Source organism: Motacilla alba, chromosome 21 (assembly GCF_015832195.1).
Source record: "Motacilla alba alba isolate MOTALB_02 chromosome 21, Motacilla_alba_V1.0_pri, whole genome shotgun sequence".
NCBI lineage: Eukaryota > Metazoa > Chordata > Aves > Passeriformes > Motacillidae > Motacilla > Motacilla alba.
The window spans coordinates 6,608,316-6,625,371 of NC_052036.1; the positions used below are offsets into that span (position 1 = coordinate 6,608,316).

General features: G+C 58.2%; 1 protein-coding gene across 2 annotated transcripts in view; it reads left to right on the forward strand.

The window, feature by feature from the left end:
• PAX7 (paired box 7) overlaps positions 1-17,056 on the forward strand; it is a 121,660-nt gene that overhangs the window by 75,309 nt on the left and 29,295 nt on the right. For both annotated transcript variants that reach the window (XM_038160095.1, XM_038160096.1), the window contains exons 7-8: positions 342-507; positions 1,496-1,689. In XM_038160095.1, the coding sequence (XP_038016023.1) occupies positions 342-507; positions 1,496-1,689 (360 nt within the window). The remainder of the gene's footprint in view (positions 1-341; positions 508-1,495; positions 1,690-17,056) is intronic.

Below are 17,056 nucleotides of genomic sequence, written 5' to 3' on the forward strand. Positions count from 1 at the left end.
CACGGGGTGTTCTCTGTCCCCCAGCAGTGCCAGGCATTGCTCAGGTGTCACCCACGGGGTGTTCTCTGTCCCCCCAGGAGTGCCAGGCGTTGCTCAGGTGTCACCCACGGGGTGTACTCTGTCCCCCCAGGAGTGCCAGGCATTGCTCAGGTGTCACCCACGGGGTGTACTCTGTCCCCCCAGGAGTGCCAGGCGTTGCTCAGGTGTCACCCACGGGGTGTACTCTGTCCCCCCAGGAGTGCCAGGCGTTGCTCAGGTGTCACCCACGGGGTGTTTCCTGTCCCCCAGGAGTGCCAGGCGTTGCTCAGGTGTCACCCACGGGGTGTTCTCTGTCCCCCCAGGTGTGGTTCAGCAACCGGCGGGCGCGCTGGCGCAAGCAGGCGGGAGCCAACCAGCTGGCAGCCTTCAACCACCTGCTGCCGGGGGGCTTCCCGCCCACGGGAATGCCAGCACTGCCCCCGTACCAGCTGCCCGACTCCTCCTACCCCAGCACCACCATCTCCCAAGGTGAGCCCCTGCTCCCCTTCCCCCTCCCCTTCGCCGGGCTGGGCGGTGCTGAGGGCTTTGGGGTCCCTTCCGAACCATCCCGCGATCCTCTCCTTGGGCCCTTCGGGTCTGTGACATCCTGGGACTGTTGGGAGTCCTTTGTGGTTTTTGTTTAGTTGGGAAAATCGGGGTTTTTTTCCTCAAGTCAATGGAAATTCTTCCATTTTCATCCTACATCCCTTCTGCTGTGTCCCCGTGTCCCGTGGCTGGAGTTTCGGACATGGAGCACATCCCAGGAAAATGAGGGTTGTGTGGGTGACCCCTCATTGTGCGTAAATCTCCATTCTGGGGTACAGCAGCGGGAACATTCCAGTGGAAGGAATAGTGTTCATTCCAGCTGCCTTGTAAATTGGGGATTTACCCAATTTATTATTTACCCAAATTGTGTGGGATTTACCTCATTCTGGGTAAATCTCCGTTCAGTTCAGTGGAAGGAAAATTGTTAATTCCGTGCTGCCTTGTAAATTGGGGGTTGTGCGGGCGACCTCTCATTGTGGGTAAATCTCCATTCCGGGATTCAGCGGCAGGAATATTCCAGCGGAAACAATATTGGTAATTAGTTAGTTACCTGGTAAATTGGGAGTTGTGTGGGATTGACCTCACTGTGGGTAAATCTCCGTTCTGGTGTTCAGCAGTGAGCATATTCCAGCGGAAGGAATATTGTTAATTCCAGCTGCCTTTGGCCTTTCCCAAGGAATTCATGGCTTTTTTGGAGGGAAAAAACGAAGTCAAAACCCAGACTTCGCCAGGCGTGGATGCGCTGGGTCCCAGAATGGCCAAGCTGCCGTTCCTGGGTTTCCCAGGGGTCTCCCAGGGATTTCCCACTGGTTTCCTGGGGGTCTCCCAGGGATTTCCCAGGGGTCTCCCGGGGTCTCCCCAGGGTTTCCCGGTGGTTTCCCGGGGTTTCCCGGGGAGATCCCAGCCCGTTGGTGTCCCTGTGTCCCCGCAGACGGCGGCAGCACCGTGCACCGGCCGCAGCCGCTGCCACCCTCCACCATGCACCAGGGCGGCCTGGCCGCCGCCGCCGACTCCAGCTCTGCCTACGGCGCCCGGCACAGCTTCTCCAGCTACTCCGAGAGCTTCATGAACGCCGCAGCCCCCGCCAACCACATGAACCCCGTCAGCAACGGCCTCTCCCCGCAGGTAGGTGCCCGTTTCCTGCCTTCTCCGCGTTCCGCGAGCGCGGAGCAGCTCCGGGAGGTCACGGCGAGCCGGCACCGCGGAGCGGCTGCGGTTGTTGGGGTTGGGGTTGGTGTTGGTGTTGGTGTTGGGGTTGGTGTTGGTGTTGGGGTTGGGGTTGGTGCTGGTGCTGGTGTTGGTGTTGGTGTTGGTGCTGGTGTTGGTGTTGGGGTTGGTGCTGGTGCTGGTGTTGGTGTTGGGGTTGGTGCTGGTGTTGGGGTTGGTGCTGGTGTTGGTGCTGGGGTTGGGGTTGGTGTTGGTGCTGGTGTTGGGGTTGGTGCTGGGGTTGGGGTTGGTGTTGGTGTTGGGGTTGGTGTTGGTGTTGGTGTTGGGGTTGGTGTTGGTGTGGTTGTTGTTGTGGTGGTTGTTGTTGCGGTCAGGAATTCCTGCGGGGAGAGCAATTAGTTCGTTTGTTAATGAGCAGCAGCTCTGTTGTGAGCCCGGCACTGGTTGTTCCCACAGCCAGGTTGGGGTGAGGGGATCCCCAACACCTGGAGCATCCCCCGAAACCACCCCAGAGCAGGGGGCCCCCCAGGTGCCGGGTGTGACCCCAAGGACAGCACACCCGAGGCTGGACTCCACAGCTCATCCTGGGGGGCTGATTTAGGCACAACCTGGAGCTCCTCCCGGTCTGGCTGGAGCACGGAGCTGAGCTCAGGGATGGAGATTTGGGGTTTGATTTGGGGAAACCCGTGCAGACAATGCTGCATGAGGCGTGGGTGAGCTGTGGAGGAGGAAAAGAGTCTCCAAGCTCACCTTTGTTATCAAGCGGAACTGAAAATGAGCAGCCAGGACTTGTCCTTATCCTGAGGGACACCAAATCCGGTTTTTTCCACTCTCGGTCACTCATGGGATATGGAGTTGTGTGAAGGGCAGCAGTTGTTTCTGAGGGATCTGTTTATTTAGGATGGGAAGCCAAAATAATTTGGGATGAGGAGGAGAAACGAGGTGGGCACCTGGGATGGAAAAGCTGCAGAGGTTTGGAGAGGAGTCCAACAAACAGGGACAGCAGGCGTGGGGAGGTTAGGGTCCAGCAGTCTGGGTGTGAAAACAAACACCGAGTGGCCGTGGAAAGAGGGAAACTTTGCGGCTTCTCTGGAATGGCTCAGACCCCCCACTTTTGGCTTTGAGTGGGAAAACTGTGACTGGCACAGGGCAGAATGGGAAAATATTGAAATGTGACTGGCACAAGGCTGGATGGGAAAATACTGAAATGTGACTGGCACAGGACAGAATGGGAAAATACTGAAATGTGACTGGCATGGGGCTGGATGGGAAAATATTGAAATGTGACTGGCACAAGGCTGGATGGGAAAATACTGAAATGTGACTGGCACAAGGCAGAATGGGAAAATACTGAAATGTGACTGGCACAAGGCTGGATGGGGAAATACTGAAATGTGACTGGCACAAGGCTGGATGGGAAAATACTGAAATGTGACTGGCACAAGGCTGGATGGGAAAATGTTGAAATACTAACTGGCACGGGGCTGGATGGGAAAATATTAAAATACTGACTGGCACGGGGCTGGATGGGAAAATACTGAAATGTGACTGGCATGGGGCTGGATATTGCTCCAAACAGGGAAATTTGTGGGGGAATAGGCAGATATCCCTCTGACAAGGGATTTCCGAGAGCACTGGGCTCATGCTCGGAGGATACAGCCTGGGATTGAAAGGCAGGCCTGGGTTAGCTGGGCCAGGGCCCAGGATTAACTCAGATGATCCCAAGTGCAATTTATCCCCGCGGAATAAGGCAGGGATGAGATGCCTGGGATGAGCCCCAGGCGCAGAAAAGGCCATCCTGCAATTTCCATTTCCCTTCATCCTCTCCTCCCCAGTCCTGCAGAATCAGGGGCTGGTTGAAAGGACCAGACTGTGGCTTTTCCTCCGCTTATCCCAATCCCAAATTCCCCTGCCCCCAGGCTCAGGCTGGGGACAGATATCCCTGAGCCCATAAGCCCTTTGTATGGGGAAGAGAGGATCCTTTATCTGGCAGGCCTGAAGAAAAGAGAGCTTTGCACCCCCAGGAAGGGGAGATTCCCATTTTCCCAACGCTTTTAATCATGTGAGGGCCAAGATATCGGTGTGGAGATTCGTCTGTTCCCTTTGTGTGCTGAGAGCCTAACCCAGGTTGTTTCCCCGTCTGCTTTACATCCCCTGATCAAAAATTCCAGCCTTTCCAAGCCCTCTGCTGTTCCTAGTGGAAGGAGATGAGAAATGCTCCCAGCAGGATGAAGAACTCCTGGATTTGTCCTCTTTTAGGGAAGTTTTGTGGGGTCTCTTTATGGGGTGCTCTGTGTAATTTATGAGTTGAGCTGAGCACAATCCGGCTCTGCCGGGGCATTCCAGGGAAATCCCAGCAAAATCCCACCCTACGGGGTTCCTCTCTGCAGGGGAAGGATCAGCCAGAGGGAAAGAGGGGTTCAGGAGGGTGGAAAGAGGGTTCAGGAGGGAGCAAAGATGCCGTTCAAAGGTGGGAAAGAGGGAGCTCAGGAGGTGGGAAAGAAAGAGAGGATGCAGGAGGGGGGAAGGAAAGAGGGAGTTCAGGAGGGGAAAAAGAGGGAGCTCAGGAGGTGGGAAAGAGGGGATTCTGGAGCGGGGAAAGAGGGGGTTCAGGGGGTGGGAAAGAGGAGGTTCAGGAGATGGGAAAGAGGGAGCTCAGGAGATTGGAAAAGCTACACTGGGAGCTGAGGGTGATGGTGATTTGTGTCTGGCCAGGTTTCTCGTTTCCCCTGTGGCAGCAGCAGCAGCAGGAGGGGATTTCTTGGCACTTCAGACAAGGAGAGGGGCCCGAGAGCTCCCAGCTTTTGCTCCCTATCCAGTTACCCCGGGATTGGGTGTCCCAGCTGGAATCCACGGGCTGTGCTGGCAGCTGGAGTCTGGGAGGAGAAGCTCGGTGTTCCCGTTCCCAAACAGAAAAAGGGGATTTGGGATGGCCACTGCGATGTCCCCATTCCCAAACAGAAAAAGGGGATTTGGGATGGCCAGTGCGATGTCCCCATTCCCAAAGAGAAATAGGGGATTTGGGATCGCCACCACAGTGTTCCTGTTCCGAAAGAGAAAATGGGGATTTGGGCTTTCCCGTTCCCAAACAGAAATTGAGGATTTGGTGTGGCCACCACAGCATTCCCAAACAGCAAATGAGGATTGGAGTGGCCACCGTGGTGTTCTCAATCCCAAACAGAAAAAGGGGATTTGGTGTGGCCACCACGTCATTCCCATTCCCAAACAGAGAGTGGGGATTTGAGATGGCCCCTGTGGCATTCCCATTCCCAAACAGAAAATGAGGACGTTATGTGTGCCACTGCGGCGTTCCTGTTCCCAACAGAAAACGGGGATTTGGAGTGGCCACTGCAGTTCCACCATTCCCAAACGGGGATTTGGGATGGCCACTGTGGCATTCCCATTCCCAAACGGAGATTTGGGATGGCCACCGTGGTGTTCCCAGTCCCAAATGGGGATTTGGGATGGCCACCGCGGTGTTCCCAGGCCCAAACGAGGATTTGGGATGGCCACCGCGGTGTTCCCAATCCCAAACGGGGATTTGGGATGGCCATTGCAGTGTTCCCAGTCCCAAAGGGGGATTTGGGATGGCCATTGCAGTGTTCCCAGTCCCAAAGGGGGATTTGGGATGGCCACCGCGGTGTTCCCAATCCCAAACGGGGATTTGGGATGGCCATTGCAGTGTTCCCAGTCCCAAAGGGGGATTTGGGATGGCCATTGCGGTGTTCCCAGGCCCAAACAGGGATTTGGGATGGCCACTGCGGTGTTCCCAGGCCCAAACAGGGATTTGGGATGGCCACCGCGGTGTTCCCAGGCCCAAACAGGGATTTGGGATGGCCACTGCGGTGTCCCAAAGGGGGATTTGGGATGGCCACCGCGGTGTTCCCAGGCCCAAACGGGGATTTGGGATGGCCTCCACGGGTCCGTCCCCCGGCCATGCTCCCATTCTCCGGCAGGTCCTGCGGGAGCTCAGCCCAAGCCTCACGCGGGATTTGTTTAGTCCCAGTTTTTAGCCTCACAAGGCCCAGCTCAGCCCCTGGAGCCTCCCGGCTTTCCCGGGCTGCTGCGCCTCCATCCCGGAGCTCAGCCGGGAATTTTGGCTCCCGTGACTTCACCCGAAAACACCGGCTCGGCTGGGCTGAGCCGCTGCGGGGGGAGTTAAGCCCAGCTGGGAATTAAGCCCGACCCAGCTCCTTGTCCAGCCCCGTTTCTCACTTCCAGCCCTGGAATGGGAATAGAAGCAAAGCAAAACTTTGTGCGTGGAGATAAGGAGAGTTCAGTAACTGAGAATGAGCTAAATCCAGTGATGATAATAATAGTAATACATAAATATATTTATTTATTGTCTGTATTTATTATTCTATTTTATTGTTATATTTATATATTTATTTATATGGATTGTATAAATATTATAATAATATCTAGATAAATTAATTTCTTTTATTTATTTTATGTATTTTATCAGTTTGTTTTATTGTTATATTTATATTTTTATTTGTATGATACTAATAGTAATTTTGTTTTAAAGAGGGAAAGCCAAGTGCTGCTCACTGCAGTTGTTGGCCAGTGCCAGACCTCCCCTTCCAGACCCTTTTCCAGGAACTGTCCCAGTTTGTTCCCAGGGAATGGGGACATTCCGTGGTGGGGAACATCCTTTTGTCCAGCTCAGGTCACCTGTCCCAGCTCTGCCCCCTCCCCGTTCCCTTTGGGACCCTCCCCAGCGGCAGAGCAGGAGATGAGGAGGGAAAGAAAAATTCCGGGAGTGAGGATGGGATGAACAGGACTCGGTAACCCCAACCCCCAGGCAGTGCTCAGCACCGTCCCCATCCCAAATCCCAAACTCTGGGGGGGAATTGCCCTTCCCAAACTGTGACCAGGAGAGAATCCCACGGGATTAAAGCGGGACCCAGAGTGGAGGCTCCGGTCCTGCCCCTTCCAGGACCTTGGGGATGGAGCAGGGACTTGGGATGGAGCAGGGATTGGGATGGAGCAGGGATTGGGACTGAGCAGGGATTGGGATTGAGCAGGGATTGGGATGGAGCAGGGATTGGGGTGGAGCAGGGATTGGGGTGGAGCAGGGATTGGGACAGAGCAGGGATTGGGACAGAGCAGGGATTGGGACGGAGCAGGGATTGGGATGGAGCAGGGATTGGGATTGAGCAGGGATTGGGATTGAGCAGGAATTGGGACGGAGCAGGGATTGGGATGGAGCAGAGATTGGGATGGAGCAGAGATTGGGGTGGAGCAGGGATTGGGGTGGAGCAGGGATTGGGCTGGAGCAGGGATTGGGACGGAGCAGGGATTGGGGTGGAGCAGGGATTGGGATGGAGCAGGGATTGGGATGGAGCAGGGATTTGGGACGGAGCAGGGATTGGGATGGAGCAGGGATTTGGGATGGAGCAGGGATTGGGGTGGAGCAGGGATTTGGGACGGAGCAGGGATTGTGCTGTCCCCAGCCCAGCTGGGTTGACCCAGAGCTGTCCCCAGCCTGGCTGGGATCCCATAAACACCCCATGAATATTCCCAAATTTCCATCCCGGAGGAATCATTCCTGGCTCTGGGGAATCCCCGCGGAGCTCCAGGCGGGCAAGGCCAGGTCCCCAGACCCCCCCGGCCAGGCCTGGCCCCAGCTGGCAGGGAAACAAAGCTGCACCAGCTGGAGCTCAGAGCCAGCTCAGCCTGGGCCGGGCCCGGCCGAGCATCGTCCCTCCCTGAGCTGGGACAAGGTCTGGGACAAACTCCTGATAAATCTTAAACAAATCCTGATAAATCTTGGAATCATCCGCGGAATTTGGCTTGGGAGGGACCTTAAGGCTCTGCTGATCTCCCCAACCCTTCCACTAGGCCGAGGTGCTCCAAACAAACCCCATCCAGCCTGGCCCTAAACTCGGTTTTAAGTCCAGTTCAGTGTCGGTCAGGATCTGCCCGCCCTTCAGGAGCTGTGTGTGCTGCCCTGGCTGCTGAGGGGGAATCAGGGAATTCAGCTGAGCATTGGAGGACCAAAGTGGGGCCGCTTTGGCTGATGCTGGCAGACCCCCTCAAACAGCAAAGAAATCAGATTTTTATGTATTTTCTTCTGCTTTTCGTCTCCAGCCTCCTCTGCCACGTCTCTTCTGCCTTTTCAAGGTCTCTGTGGGTTTTTGCAGAGTTTGTTGCAGGGTTTGTTTTGGGGGGTTTGTTTTGAAGGATTTGTTGTAGGGTTTGTTTTGGGGGGCTTGTTTTGGGGGTGTTGTTTTTAGGAGGTTGTTTTGGGGAGGTTGTTGTAGGGTTTGTTTTGGGGGTTTGTTTTGCAGGGGTTGTTTTAGGTGGTTTGTTTTAGAGGGTTTGTTTTAGATGGTTTGTTTTAGAGGGCTTGTTTTGGAGGGTTTATTTTAGAGGGTTCGTTGCAGGGCTTGTTTTAGAGGGTTTGTTTTGGATGGTTTGTTTTAGATGGTTTGGTTTGGATGGTTTGGTTTGGATGGCTTGTTTTGGAGGGTTTGTTTTGGAGGGTTTTTTTTGGAAGGTTTGTTGCACTGTTTCACCTCCTACAATTCCTGCTGCTCTTTGAGATCCGGTCCTGGCCCTGACTCCGTGTGCCTGTTCCCTGCAGCACCTCCAAGGGCTCCAAGGGCTTCCCCAGAGCCAAAAAAGCTCAGCTTGGGGCAGCTGGGGCCAGGGGACAGCTCAGAACAGGGTTAAAAGGCAGGAATTCCAGAGCTCGTCATTCCTGAGAGCTCGGGATCTCCCAACAGCCCTGCAGGATCTGCGGGGATTGAGGCAATTCCAGAGGCACAAAGAGCCAAGAGAAACCTGGTCACCTCCTCGGAGCTGTGGCTTTAATTGTCCCAGGGCTTGCAGTGGCTTTGGTTTTGTGCTCCCGAATTCATTCCCAGTGTCTGGAGCTTGGAGTTCCCAATCCCAGGTTTGGATCCTCCTGGCTCTGGGAATTCCTTCCCTCAGTTCCATCATGGATCCTCCTGGCTCTGGGAATTCCTTCCCTCAGTTCCATGGATCCTCCTGGCTCTGGGAATTCCTTCCCTGATTCCCCGGGATCCTCCTGGCTCTGGGAATTCCTTCCCTCAGTTCCATGGATCCTCCTGGCTCTGGGAATTCCTTCCCTCAGTTCCATGGATCCTCCTGGCTCTGGGAATTCCTTCCCTGATTCCCCGGGATCCTCCTGGCTCTGGGAATTCCTTCCCTCAGTTCCATGGATCCTCCTGGCTCTGGGAATTCCTTCCCTCAGTTCCATGGATCCTCCTGGCTCTGGGAATTCCTTCCCTCAGTTCCAGGGATCCTCGTGGCTCTGGGAATTCCTTCCCTCAGTTCCATGGATCCTCCTGGCTCTGGGAATTCCTTCCCTCAGTTCCATGGATCCTCCTGGCTCTGGGAATTCCTTCCCTCAGTTCCAGGGATCCTCGTGGCTCTGGGAATTCCTTCCCTCAGTTCCATGGATCCTCCTGGCTCTGGGAATTCCTTCCCTCAGTTCCATGGATCCTCCTGGCACTGGGAATTCCTTCCCTGATTCCCCGGGATCCTCCTGGCTCTGGGAATTCCTTCCCTCAGTTCCATGGATCCTCCTGGCACTGGGAATTCCTTCCCTGATTCCCCGGGATCCTCCTGGCTCTGGAGAGGCCGCTCTGTCTCCCTTCCCTCCGTGCCACCAATCCCTTTCTCCGTCTGGTGCCTTTTTTTCCTTTTTTTTTTTTCCTTTTTTTTCCTTTTTTTTTTTTTTTTTTTTGTCGGAGACACTGTGCCTGTAATAAGCATTCAAAATGAGCCTTGCCGGGCCAGGAGAAAGGGGAGGGGAAGGAAGAAGGGGAGGAGAGGATGAGATTTGGGGGGGTAGGGGGGGGTGTGGGGGGGGATTTGGGGAAGGGGGAAAAGGAGGAGGGGTTTTAAATAGCAAAGAATTAGGGAAAAAAAAAATCTGATGCAAATCACTGGTAGAGAGAAAATTATGTGCAATTACCCGAGCGATACTGGGCAGCCGTGCCCACCCCAACCAACAAGATCTCATTAACAAGCAGAAAATAAGATTGAAATGGTGTGTAAAAGAGCTGAAAAATGAATTTGAATGCTGCATTTGTCCACAATTACCCCCTCGTTCACACATATTTTATTGCAATTTTTTTATTATTCTTAATCTTTCCATCCCTCAAAGCAGATTGGGAACATCCTGGCATTACAGTTGCTGAGGGAGGAAGCATTAAGGATTCCCCGTTTCCCTGAAAGGAGACCCTTCTCCCGCTCGAATTTTCCAGGCTCGGTTTTGGCCGGATCAGGATTCATTCCCCGGCTTAGCCGGGTGTAGGGCCGTGTTCTTCCCTCATCCCTGAACACCCCCACACCGGGGCCTTCCCTTCCCCCCTCTCCTTCCCCCTCCAGCCTTCGCCTCCTCCGCACCCCCGGCATTCCCGTTCCTCCGGAGCACCCCCGGCATTCCCGTTCCTCCAGAGCACCCCCGGCATTCCCGTTCTACCAGAGCACCCCCGGCATTCCCGTTCCTCCAGAGCACCCCCGGCATTCCCGTTCTACCAGAGCATCCCCGGCATTCCCGTTCCTCCGGAGCACCCCCGGCATTCCCGTTCCTCCAGAGCACCCCCGGCATTCCCGTTCCTCCGGAGCACCCCCGGCATTCCCGTTCCTCCAGAGCACCCCCGGCATTCCCGTTCCTCTGGAGCACCCCCGGCATTCCCGTTCTACCGGAGCACCCCCGGCATTCCCGTTCCTCCGGAGCACCCCCGGCATTCCCGTTCCTCTGGAGCATCCCCGGCATTCCCGTTCCGCCTCCACACCCCCGGCATTCCCGTTCCTCCAGAGCACCCCCGGCATTCCCGTTCCTCTGGAGCACCCCCGGCATTCCCGTTCCTCCAGAGCACCCCCGGCATTCCCGTTCCTCTGGACCACCCCTGGCATTCCCGTTCCCCCGGAGGACTCTGATCCCTCCGTGCCCTTCGTGAGCGTCCCCGCATCCCTCCCGCCGCTTTCCTTCCTTCCTTTCCCGTTCCTCCGGATTCCCGTTCCTCTGGAGCATCCCCGGCATTCCCGTTCCGCCTCCACACCCCCGGCATTCCCGTTCCTCCAGAGCACCCCCGGCATTCCCGTTCCTCTGGAGCACCCCCGGCATTCCCGTTCCTCCAGAGCACCCCCGGCATTCCCGTTCCTCTGGACCACCCCTGGCATTCCCGTTCCCCCGGAGGACTCTGATCCCTCCGTGCCCTTCGTGAGCGTCCCCGCATCCCTCCCGCCGCTTTCCTTCCTTCCTTCCTCCCTCCGCAGCCCTTGGAGCGCGGGATTCCCCTAAATCCGCCTCCTTCCCCCGCCGGGGCTCGGGAAAGGACACGGCAGCTCCGGGCTCCTCTGGGAAAAGCGGCTCCACCTCGGCTTCGTCTCCCTAAACTTTTAACCTGCACATGGCGGGTTTCCACTAAGGTTCCTGGCATTTTTGGGGATATGTTTCACCGAACAAAGCCCATCTGCTGTTGTCAGTTTGACGCCTCTGCTGCCGGCACCGGGAACAGGGGAGAAGGGAACATTCTTCCCGTGTGAAAACAGATCCGTCCTTATTTGCCTGATTCCCGGTGACTCCGGCTCCGAGGAGGGTGGCAAGGGGGGAATTCATATCCCAGGGGCCTCTCCGAGGTTCCGTGGGTTCCCTCGATCCATTGGGGCGCTCCTCATCCCGCTGGAAACCCATCGGGAGCAAAAAAAAGGGCAGGATTTTCTTCCCTTACCCCGAATTCTGTGTTCGTCCCTGTGTGACTCCCACTCCGGAGGTTGTTCCCTGCGTGTGTTACTGGGACAGGAAAATGTTGGGAACACGAAAAGATTTGAAATTCCCACTCCGGAGGTTTTTCCTGCGTGTGTTATTGAGAGAGGAAAACGGAAGGGTTTGGGATTCAGTGTGTTACTGGGACAGGAAAGTGGAAGGTTTTGGGATTCAGTGTGTTACTGGGACAGGATAACGGAAGGATTTGGGATTCCTGCTCCAGAGGTTGCTCCCTGCGTGTGTTACTGAGATAGGAAAATACTGGAAACACGGAAGGATTTGGGATTCCCACTCCGAGGTTGTTCCCCGCGCGTGTTACTGCTCAGAAAATGTTGGGAACACGGAAGGATTTGGGAGCAAACGGTCGATTCCCAAGGCTGGAATCCCATGGGAATTTGGCGCTGCCTTTGGTGGGCCCAGGATCGGCCCGCAAGGCGCTGCAAGCTCAGGGAGCAGCAGGACGCAAATTGGGGGAATGAGGAAGAAATAGGAGAGGAAAAGTGGGGGAAACCTGAGGAGGAGAACAAGAGCGATGGCAGCAGGAAGGAGAAGCGCGGGGAGGTGTGGAAGTGCCTGAAAAGAGCCCAGGTGTCCAATTTAAGGGCTGAGACGCAGAAATCTGTCCCCAAAATCTTCAAATCTCCGTCCCCGGGCAGAGCCAGCCGAGCAGGGTGGGTGGAACGGGAATTCCCGAGTTCCTTGACCTCCCCTCCTCCGGCTCCTGGCTGTTCCCCGCTCCGGGCAGGGCGCAGGGGCTCGGCCGGGAGGATCCGAGCGCTGATTCCTGAGGGAGCTCGGGCCGGGCACGGGGGGAAAATGAGCCACTGGCAATTAACGCCACGGCCGCTGCCCGGCGCTCCCGGCACCTCCGGGATGCCATCCGCCGCGATGGCCCGGGGAGCCGGGATCGGGGGAAAGGCAGCCCCGGAGGGGGGGCAGCGAGGCAGAGGGGACGCTTAGAAGCGAGGAATGCGATGAAAGGAATCAATAATTGGGACGGGGAGGCGGGGGCACGCGCCGCATTCCCGGGGTGCGCATTCCGGCTGTGCCTGCTCCATCCAGCTGTGCTCCAGCTGTGCCCCGCCTGGGGAGAGCCGTCCTGGGCAGGAAAAGCCCACAGCGGCGCCTTCTGCCGCGGGCCGGGATCCAGCCCCGAGCTGCCCGAGCTGTTTGCCCCTCGCAGGCTGCTGGGGTGAATTCCAGAGGTGCAGCGCTGGGAGAGGAGCCGGGATGGGGAGCGCAGGCGGGCTCGGGGCTCTCCTGGCGACATTCCAGCCCGGGGAGGATGGACAGGGGCCCGCGAGTCCCCTCCGGGTGCGCAGCTCTGCCGGGGGTGTGTGAGAGGGTCAGGACTCAGTGGGGTTGAGTTTCCCTTTGCTTCCCATCCGTGTGCGCTAAGAGAAACTCCCGCTCCCTCCCGTCCCAGCGGGGATCAGCGTTGGAGAGGCTGCAGGACTTCGGGGGCTCTGTCCACCCCTGGAGCATCCCGGGAGCTGCTCAGGGGGATCGGTCTGTGCAGTCCCAAAGCCTCAGGAGATGTTTATGGGATGAGATGAATCCCGAAAGGATGCTGGGCTGAGCTTTGGTGTGCGGTGGGGGAGAGTTTGGGGGCCGCGTCAGCTTCCAGAGCGTCCGGAGCGACCCTCCCAGCACCCAGAGGTGGAGCAGGAGCAGGGAACGGCTCTGCAGGGTGGGCTTGGAGAGTTTGGGGTGCCAGGGAACGGCTCTGCAGGGTGGGCTTGGAGAGTTTGGGGTGCCAGGGAACGGCTCTGCAGGGTGGGCTTGGAGAGTTTGGGGTGCCAGGGAACGGCTCTGCAGGGTGGGCTTGGAGAGTTTGGGGTGCCAGGGAACGGCTCTGCAGGGTGGGCTTGGAGAGTTTGGGGTGCCAGGGAACGGCTCTGCAGGGTGGGCTTGGAGAGTTTGGGGTGCCAGGGAACGGCTCTGCAGGGTGGGCTCGGCCAGTTTGGGGTGCCAGGGCTGAGCACGGACATTGCTCAGACAGTTCAGGGCGCCAGGGCCAGGCAGGAGCTGGGAATGGCTCTGCTGTGTGTGTTCGGACAGTTTGGGGTGCCAGGGCCGGGCAGGAGCAGGGACATTGCTCAGACACTTTGGGGTGCCAGGGAATCGCTCTGGGATGTGGGCTCAGACACTTTGGGGTGCCAGGGAATGGCTCTGGGATGTGGGCTCAGACACTTTGGGGTGCCAGGGAATGGCTCTGGGATGTGGGCTCGGCCAGGGCCGGGCAGGAGCCGCTGCCTGTCCCGGGAAGTGCAGAGGGAGGATATCCAGGAGCCGCAGGGAAGGCCCCACGCACTCCCGGGTGCGGGGTCCGTTCCACCCCGGGGTCCTCCCCTGCGTGGCGCTGCATGTGCGGGGACATCTCTGGGTGCTGCGGGGGCTCTGCTGCCCAAAGCCGCCGCTGCCTCCTCCCGCCGTGCCCGGGACCAGTTTACGGCGGGCTGGGGATCACGAACCCCGGCGGGGCTGGGAAATCACCAATCCCGGGTCTGGGGATCACGAACCCCGGCGGGGCTGGGACATCACCAATCCCGGGGGCTGGAGATCACCAATCCCGGAGCTAGGGATCACAGACCCGGACGGGGCTGGGGATCACAAACCCCGGCGAGGCTGGGGATCACCAATCCCGGGTCTGGGGATCACAAACCCCAGCGGGGCTGGGGGCGAGCGGATCGAAGGTGCGCGGGGTCCCGGCTCGGCGCTCTCAGCTCCGGGCTGCCTTAAACCCACCCAGTCTGGAGAGGAGGGGGATCTGATTTCAGGGAATGAGCTCCTGAAAGGCGGTCGTGAGCCTCGCGGGGCGGGGAGCCCGGACTGGCACGTCCAGGGATATCGCGGAGCTGGCGGTGGGGCCGAGGGGAAGAGGGAATGGAGGGCTTGTTTTGGGAAATTACTGGGAATTTGGGAAAGTACCCCGGCTGTGGGGTTTTGAGGAAAGAGGGAATGCTGGCATGAGGGGGTTTTTTGAGGAGTCATGAGGAAAATCACAGGAAAATCAGTGGTTGGCAGGATTGAGGGGAAAGAGGGAATGCAGAGATGGAGGAGCTGGTTTTGGAAATCACGGGGAGTTTGGGAGATCGCCCCGGCTGTGGGCTTGAGGGGAAATAGGGAATACAGCGGCGGAGGGGCTGTCTTGGGAAATCACGAGGAGCGGTTCGCGGGATTGAGGGCAAAGAGGCCAAACCGACGAGTTTTGGGAGGGAATTCACGGCCCAGGCCAGCGCTGAGGTGACACCGCGCTGTCCCCGCGGCTCTCACCGCGCTCCTGCCCGGCTCGGGGCAGCCCTGGGGCGCTGCGGAGCCACCCCCGCCCCTCCAGCTGAGCCTCGGAGGGACACGGGGGGGACACGCTCCCCATGGGGACACAGCGAGGGGACACTCGCGATGGGGACGTAGAGAGGGGACACTCGCGATGGGGACACACCTGATGGGGACACAAAAGGGGGACAGTCCCGATGGGGACGCAGCGAGGGGACAATCCTGATGGGGGCACAGCCAGGGGACAGTCCCGATGGGGATACAGCGAGGGGACAATCCTGATGGGGACACAGCGAGGGGACAGTCCCGATGGGGACACAGCGAGGGGACAATCCTGATGGGGGCGCAGCCAGGGGACAGTCCCGATGGGGAGGGGGCACAGAGAGGGGACGTTGTCCGTGGGGACACAAAAGGGGGACGCTGCCTATGGGGACACAGACGGGGGATGCTCCCGGTGGGGACACGGGGGCGGGGACGCTCCCGATGGGGACACAGAGAGGCTGCCCCGGTCTTCCCCTCGCTCCGCAGCGGCTCCGGGAGCCCCTGGCTGCCGGGCCGGGCTCTCGCAGCGTTCCCTGTCCCTGCGCCGTGCCTGCGCTCCCTCTCCTGTCCCCTGTCCCCATTTGATGTGCCGAGGAGCTGTCTGCTCTGTCTGCTCTGCCACTCGCGTCTGTTCCGAGAAGGGATCAGAAGTTTCAGCGAGCGCTCGGCGCCTCTCCTTTGATCCATGTCCTGAGGCCTGCTTGACAGCGAAAAAAAGCATGGAGACAAAACGACTCAGTCAAAGTGATTCCTGACAACTGTCTCCATGAGATAAGGAAGCTCTCTGTGTCTTGGTGCTTTTTTTTTTTTTTTCCCTCTTCTAATACCGCCTCTCCGTTTCCATAAGAAGCGGAGTCACTTTAAACCAGAGGAGCAGTGGAGAAGAGCCGCGCACAGAGCCGAGCTTTATCGCGCTTCCTGTCTCCTTTTTTTTTCTTTTTTCTTTTTTCCCTAAAAGCCCCTCTTTCCCCCCGTTTTTCCTTCCCTCCTTCCCCCGGTGCCGCCCGTAAGGCTGAGCGATCCCGGCGCGGTGGCGGTGGCCGGGACATTATTCCGAGCGCAGGGAGATGCCAGCTGTCCCCGCGAGGGGCTGCGGGGGACACCGAGAGCCATTGTGTGACAACCAGCAGCCCTTTCAGGAGAGGGAGGCGGCCTCATTAAGAGCCGGGCTTTACCCACCGCTGGCCACTTGAGCGGCGCTCGGAGCCGCTCCCCCGCTGCCCAGCCCCGGGATTTTCTTTGGGATTCTTCGATTTCGCTTTGCCGGGCTCGTGTCACGCAGGGAATGTCCCCTCCCGGCTGCGGCCTCCGGGGCGCTGGCAGGGGCGAGTGTGCTACGCTGCAGGGTGCGGGCGTGCGGGAACGGGCAATGGGATCGGGGATCCCAAAGGCAGGGATCCCTCCGCCACAAACAGCACGCGGAGGGGACAGGGAGGTGGCTCAGGCCGCGGAGCGCGGGGACACGGGGGGACAGGGCCGCTCCAGCCGTGAGGAGCTGCGGGAGCGCAGGGTGGATCCCGAACGGATGGATTCAGAATGGGTCCCGAATCCCAAACCGCTCCATCCCAGCTGCAGGGAGGGGACCTCGGTGATCAAACCTGGCCTCGGAGGTCCCTGGCAGGACACGGGACAGAGCCACGCTCAGGGAGTGGGGACAGGGACTGGGGAATCATGGAAGGGCTGGGCTGGAAGGGACCTTGGGGTTCTCATCGTTCCAGCCTCTCCCGTGGGCACGGACCCCTTTCCGTGGGCACGGACCCCCGCCACCATCCCGGGCAGCTCCGAGCCGCCCGTGGGCCCCTCCAGGCCCGGAGCCGCGGGCTCAGAGCCCCTCCCAGCCCTGCAGAACCTCTCGGCCGGGCAGTTCCTCTCCCCCGGCTCCCCGTAATGAGCCTTTTGTGGCGGCTTCGCTCCGGAGTGAAACTCCATTAGCGGCGGGGCCGGGGGGCGGCGGGGGGCGAGGGTCCCTTCCCCCCAGAACCGCGCTGCACCGCGCTGATAAACAGCAAATATCGGGGAACAGGATTTCCACATTATCTGAGCGCGGCAGAAAATCAAAATTTCAGTCTAAATCCGAGGAGACGAAGCTCATAAGCTCCTCCAGCTGATACAGACGCCGAGCCCAGCCGGCAAAGGCTCAGGAGGCACAAAATAACATTTTTGCCTAAAAAAAAAAAAAAAAAAAAAAAAAAAAAAAAAAAAAAAAAAAAAGAAAAGAAAGCAAAAAGACTGAAGGAGAAGGGAGAAGCAAGAAATCTT